At 36.5% G+C, this 12,452-nt stretch overlaps 1 protein-coding gene and 1 long non-coding RNA gene across 5 annotated transcripts in view; both read left to right on the top strand.

Annotated features, from left to right (window-relative positions):
- LOC119085246 overlaps positions 1–8,947 on the top strand; it is a 54,225-nt gene extending 45,278 nt beyond the window's left edge. For 3 of the 4 annotated variants that reach the window (XM_037195576.1, XM_037195577.1, XM_037195578.1), the window contains exons 3-9: positions 1,191–1,502; positions 1,591–2,017; positions 2,094–2,176; positions 3,735–4,805; positions 6,188–6,391; positions 8,333–8,532; positions 8,604–8,947. In XM_037195576.1, coding sequence (XP_037051471.1) covers positions 1,191–1,502; positions 1,591–2,017; positions 2,094–2,176; positions 3,735–4,805; positions 6,188–6,391; positions 8,333–8,532; positions 8,604–8,725 — 2,419 coding nt within the window. In that variant the 3' untranslated portion in view covers positions 8,726–8,947. The remainder of the gene's footprint in view (positions 1–1,190; positions 1,503–1,590; positions 2,018–2,093; positions 2,177–3,734; positions 4,806–6,187; positions 6,392–8,332; positions 8,533–8,603) is intronic. The other variant, XM_037195579.1, reaches the window with a different exon arrangement.
- A 1,829-nt stretch (positions 8,948–10,776) lies between these two features.
- Positions 10,777–11,603, top strand: LOC119085299. The gene is made up of 3 exons (XR_005089267.1): positions 10,777–10,890; positions 10,952–11,057; positions 11,116–11,603. It is a non-coding gene; the product is annotated as an uncharacterized LOC119085299 (long non-coding RNA).
- Positions 11,604–12,452: the final 849 nt, after the last annotated feature.

Below are 12,452 nucleotides of genomic sequence, written 5' to 3'. Positions count from 1 at the left end.
AACAAAGATCAATTTGTCGCTACTTTTACCAGTTGGCAAAACTATTCACGACGTGCGCTTCCTTCAATATAAGGTGACAGTCCCCGACGACAGTTATAGTTCGATAAGGTCGTATGACTTATGGCCCCCAAATGTTCGTTTACGCGACTTTGTCAACAAGGAATCGAAATACACTGGAGTGTCGAAGGACAGTTTTCTTGCTAAATGGCGCGAAAGTTGATTGATGTATACGTCTACGTTCTTTAAGTCGTTTTTCTTTCTCTTTTTCATTTTTTTACTTGATTTTTGTGGAAATTTTTAATTTTTGATTTGACTTGATTTTGCTTACTGATTGGATTCTTTTCTTTTTCGTCGCTTCTTAGTCGTCTGTCGATTGTTTCAAAGCTGTGCTTAGATTTAAGTTTTTTGTGATTTGATGTGTACCGTTTTTGATTGACGAAAATGTTGATAGATTGTACTTTTGAATACGCCAGTAGGGTTGATACCCGTTGGTGGTTAAATAAAAAAAAAATAAAAAAAAATAAACTAACAAAAATACGCTACTCAAGAGAGAAGTGTCTTTACAAAATTCAATCATCTCGCAATATAGTCATTAAATCTGTTACTTCGTTTGTTTAAGGTGCTTCTCACTCCTTCGTGTGTACGAAATCTTGTATTTCATTGGTTTTAACAAACATTTTGGGTTATAAAAGAACACATGCCAGTGGTTACTGTTTGATTTTGTCCGCTGTGTCGATAACAGATGACAAGCCAGTAACCTTATATCGTATATTTAAAAAATCCATCCGGCTTAATAAAAAATCTCTTGCCAAACAAACGAGATCTCTAAGTGAAACAAGATTTTCATCCCAGACTAATAGACATAATAAAAACGTATACCTATCGTTGCTATCGGTTTTTTGTTCACTCTCCATGTGATCACAAGCTTTTGTGATTGTAAATCTTTAAGATTAATTATTGCTCACACATCGTTTTTATCGGGATAAACAGAAACGTGTTTGCTTTTTAAACAAAGCCATTGAATCAACGTTAGGTTAGGTGATATAAATAGCTTTTATGTGTCTGGTCTCTTTTGATCATCTTGAGTTGTAACATAAATTAGCACGTAACAGAGGTGTTATAATAAATTGCTCAATCAGTTTGTCCATCTGCATCATTAACGGTTTGCTTTCCCTTTTTTTTCGTTACAGAGAAGAAGTCAAAAATCACACAGTCAAATGGGGACAAAAATTCGAGATTCTCTGCAAAATGTCAGCGAATGCATCGACTGGTGTCTTGGACCCATGCGCACTTAGAATATCAGTACGAAAGGAAATTAAAGGTGGCCGTAGCTATCAAAAGTTAGGATTCATTGATCTGAATTTGGCCGAATTTGCTGGTTCAGGTTTAACATCTAGACGTTGCTTATTAGAAGGCTATGATGCGCGTCATAGGCAAGACAATTCAATTCTTAAAGTGGCTATTAAAATGCATATGCTTAGCGGTGATATTCTGTTCAAAGTGTAAGTACATTTTTCATCCCAATCGGACATTCATTTTGTCGGCGCCAATGTCTCCTGATGCTAAAAGATTTTTCTTCTTGTTCAACAGTCCTTCATCCAGTCTAAACAGCAAACAAATAACATCCGATGACACATCAATCGGTAATGTAGTTAGTGTTCAAGGTTCAACTGCAGTTCAAACATCCGGCGCCCGACCACCGATGCCCCGTGACGATTCTTCCATAGCGTCCGGTTCATCTGGTTTCGGATCGTTAACAAAGACAAAGCCTGAAAAGCCCGAATTCTATTCAAACGAAATGGATCCGACAACGTTCATATCTTCCGTTATAACTGATTCCGGTATATCCGAATCTTCCGATGCACCATCATGTCCTATTGCTGTCGATACAATATCGAATAATCATAGCTCAGTGAATACAATGCTTCCGTCTTCAATGCAACAAGTGCTAACATCCCAAACGAATTCCAGTCCAGGTGATATTGGACACTCAAGGAATTCAAGCAATACTAGTCAAGTAAAGAAACAAAGAGAAATTTGAATGTCGCCTCGGCTTGATGTTCTAAACCGAAATTTCATTTTTTTTTTCTTAGATGTCCAAAGGATCTGGTTACAGTAGTTTTTCACATAGTCAACATTCAAGGCAAAGTTCAGAAGGCGATTCAGGACATCAACGGTAAGCGAAAAACATATTTTTGTTTAAAATTTTGTTTAGTGGTAAGTCCTCTCTGTGTGTGAAAAGCACGTAAACCTCTTGTCCAATTTTTCTTCTATTCATTTCTCTATCATTATCTAACCTTCAATCCCGTTGATTAAATTCTTTTTCATTTGGAAAAATTGTAAAACGTGGCATGGAGAACCATTTCTACATTTCTATTAAAAACTTTTTTTTTCCTATTTTATTTGCTCAAGTGAATAACAGCTTTGTGCATGGATTTGTACACTATTCTGATTAACAACATGTTTTTTTGTTCGATAGTTTAGTTTCGCTAAAATATGGCAGCAACAGCACAGTGTTGTTTTATACAGAAAAAAAAGTTTCTACGAAATTTTGTAGACATTTTTTTGTCACACACAATGTTACACGATAATTAAAAGCTGAAAAAAATTGAATTGATTCAATTAATCGATATTTTATGTTGTCGTTTTAATATAGAACAAAAAAGTTAGATTCAAATCAGTGACCTGTTTGGTGTAAACAGGTCGCCGTGCGACTAAATATTGTGGTCATTTCAAAATCGATTAGGAATTCAACCATAAATCCCCATTTTTATATTGAGTTCCAGCACTGAAAGTAATCATGCAACCAGTGTCCCACAAGGTCGTTTGTACGCAGTGACAGTTGTACGCACCTCATTTTCGTTTATATTTTGTCTGATTTTACGCTTCAGTGGAGTCAAATTGCAACCACTGTCATAAAGAGCAGACATTCGTTCTGATGCTTCCAACACAGACATTCGTTCTGATGCTTCCAGAACTGACATTCATTCTCAAGCTTCAAGAAAAGGCATTCGTTCTAATGCTTCCAGAACAGATATTCGTTCTTTTGGTCCAAGAACAGACATTTGTTCTGATGCTTCCAGGACAGCCATTCGTTCTGATGCTTCCAGAACAGGCATTCGTTCTGATGCTTCCAGAACAGGCATTCGTTCTGAATTTTCCAGAACAGTCATTAGTTCTGATCCTTTCGGAACAGCAATTCGTTCTAATGATTCCAGAGTAGACATTCGTTCTGGAGCTCCCCGAAAAGACTTTCGTTCTGATGCTCCCAGAACAGATATTAGTTCTGATGCTTCCAGAACAGTAAACTTTTTCAAAGCACTGACATTCACCGCAAACTTCCTTAACAAAACAATAGGAGAAGTTCCTTCGATACATGGGATCATGCTCTTGTGTGAACTGATCACACTGCAGTCTTTCTGTTCTAATTGATTTATGAAACGCATGACCTAAATATTAAAATAATAATCTCAACGATATTAACGAAAAAGTTCTGTAAACTAACAGCGTAACAGCGTGAATTTAGCATGCAATGGTTTGTTTATTACAAACTCAACATTTTATTATTAAAAAACATTTTAACACCGCACCGAATAACACTCAACACAAAATTCGTTACACGAATAAATACATCACTCCGTGCATCCCAAACCACCCACCGCCTCCTGCACACATATCGGTTAATTTTTCTTTTCTTTTTTTATTTTCGTTATTTTTTCCGATTATTTTTAAAGGTACCATCTTCCGTTCCCCAAATCTAAACCGCTAGCAAATCGGTTATATTCCTCCAAACAATTTCCGAAACCAACTCTAAAATTACAAATGCCACTGAGTCCCGAATCGGACGGTGAAATATACCTAACTCCGAACACGTCGGTGATATATACTAGCGAAGACGTTGTCGACTCTGGTATGGATGAAAATGGTCCATCGAGCTCTCCGCCCAATTATCGTGTTACGAAAATTCAAAGTATGGGTCACATACCCGACCGACGACAATCCGATAATTATGGTTACGATGAAATCGATTCGGGGCTGGATGAAAAATTCTCGACGCCGGACAACAGTTTCGGAATGATGTACAAAATGAAGTCGATGGGAAATTTGTCGCAACACGAACGTTTGTTCGGCGACACGCCAAAAGATTTGGTCAAATTGAAAGAAGAATTTGAACGACGCCGTTTCGGAATGACCGGTCGAAAATCGTTAACAAATTTAATTGTTGATGAAGATAATGACATCGTGACGGCCGTACGTAAACGAGAGTCCATTTTTAGCGGAAAACCATTGCAGATCAATGGCAGGTATAAGAAAAAATTTGGTATCGGTGACACAAAGTACATCGGCAACGATACCGATGCTGACAATAAAAATTATCATTTGACGAAAATGAAGTCGATGGGAACGATTCCGGACATAGTAACGGATCGTGTCATATTCGAACCATTTTTGACACCCTCAGCTGAACGAAAATATCCAAACAGTCTGCACGATTACCGTGGAGGTCCTTGTGATCTATGTGACAGTAACGGCAGCTCCGAAGACGATGACATGAAACATCAGCACGGACAATTTATGAAAGATACAAACCACCTGAAGACACGGTTCGAACGCGGCTTCCGGCGAAGCTACAGCAAAGAATCGAATCGAAACAGTGACTCGACGCCACTGCGTCAATCGGATGGATACTTTCAGATGTCTCATCAATTAGTTGATCGGATTAGAGAGCGAAATCTTAGCGAAGGATTTGACAATCGATCGACCGTACATATTATCCCCATTAATGGCAAAACGGAAAAGATTAGGTACGACGGACCCTGGAATGGTTTTTTTTTTCAATTTTTTTTTGTTTTTAATTTTTTTTTTTTTGGCTTGTTGTGTTCGAGAGATTTGGAGGTCCAAGGCGGAAATTGCTTCGATTTTTTTTTATTGTGTGTCATCGTTTTACCGTTTTGATTTTTTGAATAAAAATTTTCGGGAAAATTGATTCCGTCTTGCTTTTGCAATTTGAAACCATGAAAAATCATTTCGTTTTTTTTTACAAAATTCACGCATGCACACACCACCCAAAACTCGCTTATGTCCTTAAAATGCAGTGCTTTTCTCAGACTATTTTCGAAAATTTATGTGAAAATTCCCTCGACAGAAACTATTCCAAAATCTCCATTTGCTTTATGTGGGAGTGCGCTTTTTCCGACAACCCTTTACGTATCCCACACACATAACATCGCTCAACCATATAACATTATATCTATCATGCAATGCATACATTTGTATATATACACCACACCGATTTGGGGCAAAAAAGTTCAAGGTTTTTGCAAAATTTACTTGCAGCAGCGAGCAAGTGTGTATGAATGGGAACATTCTATTCAAACATTCCTTTGATATATATCTGTACACACTCCAATACACTGTACATCCTTCCTGGTAATGTACAATGTTTCTGTATAATTGAATTTGTGTAATGCAACAGCTCAATATGTACATAATATAGATCGCATACATTTGGTTCGCGTTTAAAGCTCAGCTAATGTACAAACCAGTTGAGACTTTCTACCTGATTGGAGAAAATTGACATTGAGTTTTTTGTGTGTTATACTTCATTTCATTGAGAATAAAAGGTGGCGCGGCGTTACGTTTTAAACGTTGTATACTGCTTCAGTGTAAATAGGTAAACGGGTAATACATAAGGGCTTGGGCCAAGGAATAGTTTGTACATTTGTTGACATAAGATCTGTATAACTGACGTCATACCCTTTTCAATTACGTCATGACTTTATCGTAACAATGAAATTGTCGAGAATCAATAGTACTTCAGAAGGAAGAAAGCATTTAGTTTAGGGGCACAAGTGAGCAATCAAAATTGGCATTGAAATATTCCCCCCACTATATCTCTCTACACACACACACCTTCTGTGAATTGGTATGGTTTGATTAATAATTACGCTTTATGGTTGTAGAAGGAGTAAAATTTATAATTGAATAGATCTGGAATGCCCGCAGCATGAGTAACATTTAATTGATTTTTTATAGGATTTGACCCAGTTGACTATTCTCTGATCTCTCTTTACCTCAACTCCACCTCCCCTCAACCACACAATCCCCCTTTTTTTAAATGACTTTATCTATTTTGCTATTAACTAACCTGTTTAAAACAACATCCATCATCATATATATGTAACAGGAGTTGTCGTCGCTTATTGGATGGCAGTACAAGGCAGCTAACCGTATTGACTGCAACAACGCCACAAGACCTGGATAAGAGTCAATGTTCACCGTCAAATGATAGTATTACAAATTCGTCGCTGCAGATCAATCAAACGCAACAGCCTGTGCATCCGTTGACTCCTTCTTCTTGTTTGGCTATCAGACGGCCCACTACTAACATGTTGGTTTTCTTCCTACTTTTTTTTGTTGTTCTTTTTTTTCGATTTTGAATGTTTCAATTGAGGATGTTGTTAGTAATAACATTTTGTGTTCACTAAAAACTACTAACCGAGTTGAAAGCAAGATGGTTATTGCATGCTGTTAATGAATGGAAATTTAGTTCTGTTTTCTGTTGATAGTGGATCTCAATGACTCATGTAATGGAAATGATGTCTGGACTGAGTTCTAATAATTTATTCGTCTACGTCTATATTAAGAGGGAAAATTTGTTATTACAAGTGGTTTTCTTGAATGCTAGAAAGTCTAAGGCCGAAAACACACGAGCAATTTTCCGCTGATGGGAACGACATTTTCCATTGTTTAACCTGTGGGCTGAGTACAATGGAAAACGCAATTAAATTGTCGATTTCATCAACGCAAAATTGATCGTGTGTTTTCGGCCCAAGTTTTCAGATTTAGCCTTCCGTATTTTCCTTTCAGATCGATTCATCAAAAATCACACTAAAATTCATTTTTCAGAGTATCAAAGTCGTTCATGTTTATAGTTTGTTTATTTGTGACGTTGGGTTTTTGTCTCCCGGTAGGAATGTTGGCTTTCAGTACATCACTTTCTTCTCAATAACTCGGACGCATTGCAAATTTTACCTGGAACAGTCTTCCATTTTAAATATTCCAATAACAGTCGACGTCAGTTAAATAGTTACAAGCTCTCGAGTAACAGTGTTTAAACTGTATAAAGGTGTAATGAACACTTCTGTTTGTATGAGTAGACAGCTAAAGCAAATTCATGCTTAAAATTCACTGTCTTTACCTGTAACCCGATGAACAACACGAACTCATGACAACATTTACGTTAGCTTTAAATCTAGTACTTCGGTTCTTTAAACAATTTTTGAATTTTCGATACAAAATCTTTTACTTCAATGGTTTAGCATACATCTTGCCATATAATACAATCTACTAGCCAGAGTGCATTGCTTATCTTCGTCGTCGTGTCGATAACAGATAAATTCTATAATTGCAATCGTCTTCTTCATTATTCAGATCGTTTCTGTTAGAGTTACAAAATCGAGTGGTTTTTAAACCATATATACCGAAAACCCATTAAAAATGTATCCGCTTTTTGTATAACACACGGTGAGCTTAAAAAAAGATTTTTTAAGATTGCCTGATACACGCAATATTCAGCTCGAAATTTTTCGGAGGAACTCCCAGCATTGTTTCCAATCAAAACTTTTAATTGCCTTTTTTCAACTTCGTCGATTTTCTTATTATTTTTGACCTCGGTGAATTTCTGAAGACTCCTCTGCTGCCAAAAAAGCTAATGAAAGATGTAAAACATATTTATCGGTGCTACTAATCTCAGCTTTCCAATGACAGGATACTTTTGATAAGTAAATATGACACTCAGTCACGCTACTCGATAAATCCCGATTATGCCATTGGAACGCTGAGACTAGCAGCGACAAGCATATAGTTTTTATTTGCCTTTCATTCGCGTTTTGACAGCATATGAGTCATCAGAAGTTCAGCGATCAGATAAAAAGTCGAAGAAGTTAAAAAAAGACCCGGTCTGGGAATTTAATGCTTTGCATGAAAACAATGCTAGGAGCACCTCGACAAATTTCGACAAACAATATGTTCAAGGTCACAGTGAAGAATGATTTCGATAATTCATCCTCAATTAGTTTCGTTCCTCCTATATCTGAGATTCAAATCAACCGGCAAATCTGTCATTTAGAGAACAAAATGTTAGTTTAAAATCAAGTAGTTCCTAATCGGCAAAGAAAAAATTTTGGGGTTTGCTTAACATCACCACTAACTGTTTTTGCTTTTATCAATGTGTTTTGCAGTTAATTGAAATTGGTCAAAAAGTTTTTTTTTTAAATAATTTTTTTTCGTTAAATTTGACGTTCTTCTCAATTTTTCTTCCGATGAACAGAAATCCCAGTTCCGGATCAATGAGCGAAACTGGCTCATTGGATCGAATGAAAGCGGCGGCCGAACGTCGTAAAAAAGGCTTGGACGAAGGCGGACCAACGGTGTCTGGACGTGTTGAAGGTACCCGTGTCAATCCTGACTCGTTAATTGACGAAATTCTCAAAAACACGAAATTAGATCAGCTGGAAGAGTCTGCTGAAAGTAAGAACATTTTTCGCCTGGCTTATGGATGGATGAGGAATTATTTGGATTTTTTCTCTTCTAATTAATAGCTTCAGGATTGCAACTGTTCATTGCCAGAGACGGTACAGCTAGTTTCGGTCAAGGTCCTGAAGTTAAGTCTCGGATGCCGGGCGGTATCTTCAAACAAGTTGTTATGGATAATCCAAGATAGTAGTAGCTATATGGAATGTGTGCGTACATTGTGTGTATTGTTTCTGTGGTGCGTACATGTAATTTTGTTTTATTTTTAACGCGGCGGTGCTCTGTGATTATTATTTTTCAAATGAAAACAAAATTTAAATGAAAAACCGTTAAATTTTTTTATTTATTGTCTTAAGTCTGTAAGATGAGTGGAATAAGAAAGAGATAAAAAAAAAATCATTTTATTAACAAAAAACAAATGCCTGCCTTTTACTATTGCATCGTCTTACAATAATTGCATCATCCAGCCTATCCAGCTCATCGAGTGTTCAAAGAAGTATGTGGTACAAAGGTTACTTATGAAAGCACGAACATATAAGATTATGCACCTCTTGCCGAAATTTTTATCGAGACGTGTGGCCGTTGCTGGTCGAGCCGAAGGCGAGAAACGTAATGACCACACGGCAAGAAAACAATTTTGGCAGAGGTGCATACACTTTTTTATCTACCAAGAACCAATGAAAGTCTAGAACAGGTATGGTCGATCGGCGAATTCGTCTTAAACGCACTCACATTTTATGTCAAAATAATATGAAAATGAGTGCGTTTCCGTACGAAAATCAAATTTTTATGTCCTCCGGGCGGACAATAGACCATACCTGTTTTACACTTTCATTGCCAAGAACATGTATACCCCTGATAAACAAAAATGCTCTAGAGGGATAAAAGGGAAATTATTGTTCTATTATTGTCATATGACCATTGTTATTATCATGTCGATAACTGCCATCCATCGACGTATTTTTATCTGTTGATTTCAAATCTGGTTAAAAGGTAAGAAAGATAAAACGTAAGACTCCGACCACCAAAGAACTTAAATAACTGAAGGAGGATATCGAACAAATAATACGAGATTAACACCTCAAGACATTTATATATCAGTTATTTGAGCTCTTTTCGGATCACATCTGGGTCATCCTGATTTTAAACTGAATCGGAACTTTAGATTTCAGGTTCAGCGTAAATCTGATCTGATTCAAATTATGTTTTCTCATATCAGGTTCTGTTCGGGTCAAAAACTTGACCTGTCTCGATGAATTTAGTAAAACGGCATCGCGAGCAAGTTGTTGAATGTGTTGTTTCTCTGGGCAAGTTTTGCTACGATGACTACCTCATCATTATTATCATTAACAGAGCTCAAACTCGATGGGCTCAATGACGAGCCGTTTTATATAGGTAGTTTAGATCTGAGAATGGTTGTCGGGGAATTTTTCCACTTGATTTTAAATAATTTGGGGAAACAATTGTCATTATAAGACCTCGTGCGTGATTATGGAGTTGGGTGTTGGATATGTATAATAAGCGGATAGTTGTCCTATTGATTAAATTTGGGGACTTTGGAGAGTTGTTGTAAACTTTGGGAATTTTTGTAAACTTTCGAGGAATTTTTGGGGAGATTTGGAATCAATTCTCCAATCTTAGTGCCTGATTCAGTCCGTTGGCATTATCAAACAAAGCAATCGAATAAGGAGGGTCGAATCGTTTTCACATGCCAGAAAATTATCTTGATCATTCGTCAGTGTATGTGAATCATGTGGAAGAAGACATCGAATACATCTGATTAAGGTTTGTTAGCACAAAATGCTTTATTCATTCATCAGAAATTACACATACACATCCTGACTGCTGTCCGCATTGCATTTGAAGTTGATTCCATATAAAAAAAAAACTAAAAATTTGATTCAATTGAAAGTGATTTTGGTGTTGTTGTTCCGAGTGGTAAACTTCATAAACTTCATAAACTTCTGGCATAAATCGAATCCATCCAATACGAGAAATGTTAGTCGTTTATCTCTTGAAATTTTACTTTCATCTCATTCATTCTCCTCATATTGAAAAAGCGGATTACTCTACCTGCAACAAGAAACATTGAATTTAGGGATTATATTGTTACAACACAATACAACAACCCCTATGTGCAATGGAAAAAACGATCCTTTCTATTTCAGTCAAAGCAGATGTACATTAAATCCGCATCAACTCGAAATTTGAACATAGATGAGTTTAGTTGATTTTCTTCCATTGGCAAGACCATACAGAAGATACAGCTAATAGTTTGGAATTTTAACACTTTCCTGAGTAAGAATTGAGCATACAATTTATGCCATCACACAGTTTCGGTTACTAGTTGAATCGGTAAAACAATAATCATTTTATTCGAATTCAGTGATCTAAAGTTGTGAATAAAACATTTCAGAAGCCGGATTCGTTCTATTCTACACGAACCAATACTTCACCCATTTTCCACAAAAGATGGTACGGACGATCGAACGTGTATCACTAACGAAAAATGATCGGTTCCGGTGAGATCCATTGTAGAAACATTTTGTTTTATACTCGGTAAAAAATTGTGTTTTTCAGCGCGTCATATCATCGACACAAGAAAAATAATGAAAATTTCAACAAAAAGGGTTGTCGGTGACTCTATGAGCTTCCTGTGTATCCTCCTACATCTACAAAGTTTGATCGTTTCGTCCATGGTCTGTTAACATTGTGACCGTGTCCGTGAAGCGTGTCGGGAGCACGCAACACAAAGGCACTTCACAACAACCTTAACTAATAAGGCACTGTTAAAGATTGCATTGGACTGGATCATACTCTGTAGATGTAGATGAATACACATTAGGCTCACTAAGAATCACCAGATAACCCGTGATGACGTCATTTTTAGAAGTCATATTAATACACATTTTAGGTAAAATTGGTCCTAGTAAATTATAAGAAAATGAAATTTTCAGAATAATTCTGGACGATTTAACTCGCCCTCTAAATTAGAATTAATTAATTTTAAGTTTTTTTTCAATCTTCTGACATTTCATTGATCATTTAAATAAAAACAAATTATTAAAAGCGGAAAAAATGGCATTTTAAACTGCATTTCCATAGCGACACACGTAAAATTCTCGTTGACTGAATCTAAAATCACACACGACTGAAGTGTTGCATACATGCGCTTCAATTCAATCGCCAATCAGAAACAACTTCTGAGATAACAATGGTAAAACAACTAACAAAGAATATAGGCTGATAGAAGACGGGTACCGAACACAAATTACCATTAGGCAAGATAAATCGGCAACGGTAGTCTGGTTTGTCTGTTTTGGCTATCCACATTTTTGAAGCTATAGCTCGATGTTCTTACATTCTAAGTTTAGTCATAGTGGGCTAAAATGTAGATAGCCAAAACAAACAAGCCCGACTACCGTTGTGCTCGGTACCCATCTTCTATCAGTCTAAATAAAATATAAATTCTTTGAAAAATACAAACAATGAGGTCTTATGCGGAATGTGACTGTTTGCCGTATCACTGAGGTCCGTTGGTTCGCAACCAGTCTCGACAATTTTATTAATTTTGTTTAAAAGTCACACAGCTTTTTTCGAGGAAAAATGAACAAAATTCGAATGAGACAGAGTCGTTTAAGATCCAAAATTTGGTTAGAAAATTTCTCTTCGAAAGCATATTGAGATAACAATGCAATGTAAGGCTGCTCAATTGGTTTTAATTTGGATTGTGAAAGTTTGCTGTATCACTGAAGGCCGTGGGTTCGCGACCAGTCTCGACCAATTTTTTTTTTATTTTGAGTTAGTTTTGAGAAAATTTCGATAAAATTCGAATGAGACAGATTAGTTTAGGATCCAAAAATTTGGTTTGAAAATCTTACTCCAAAAGGATAGTTCTGAAATAACATTACGATGCG

This window comes from Bradysia coprophila, unplaced genomic scaffold (genome assembly GCF_014529535.1).
Source record: "Bradysia coprophila strain Holo2 unplaced genomic scaffold, BU_Bcop_v1 contig_94, whole genome shotgun sequence".
NCBI lineage: Eukaryota > Metazoa > Arthropoda > Insecta > Diptera > Sciaridae > Bradysia > Bradysia coprophila.
Note: the sequence above shows the minus strand (reverse complement) of the source record. Positions and strands in the feature narration are given on the sequence as shown.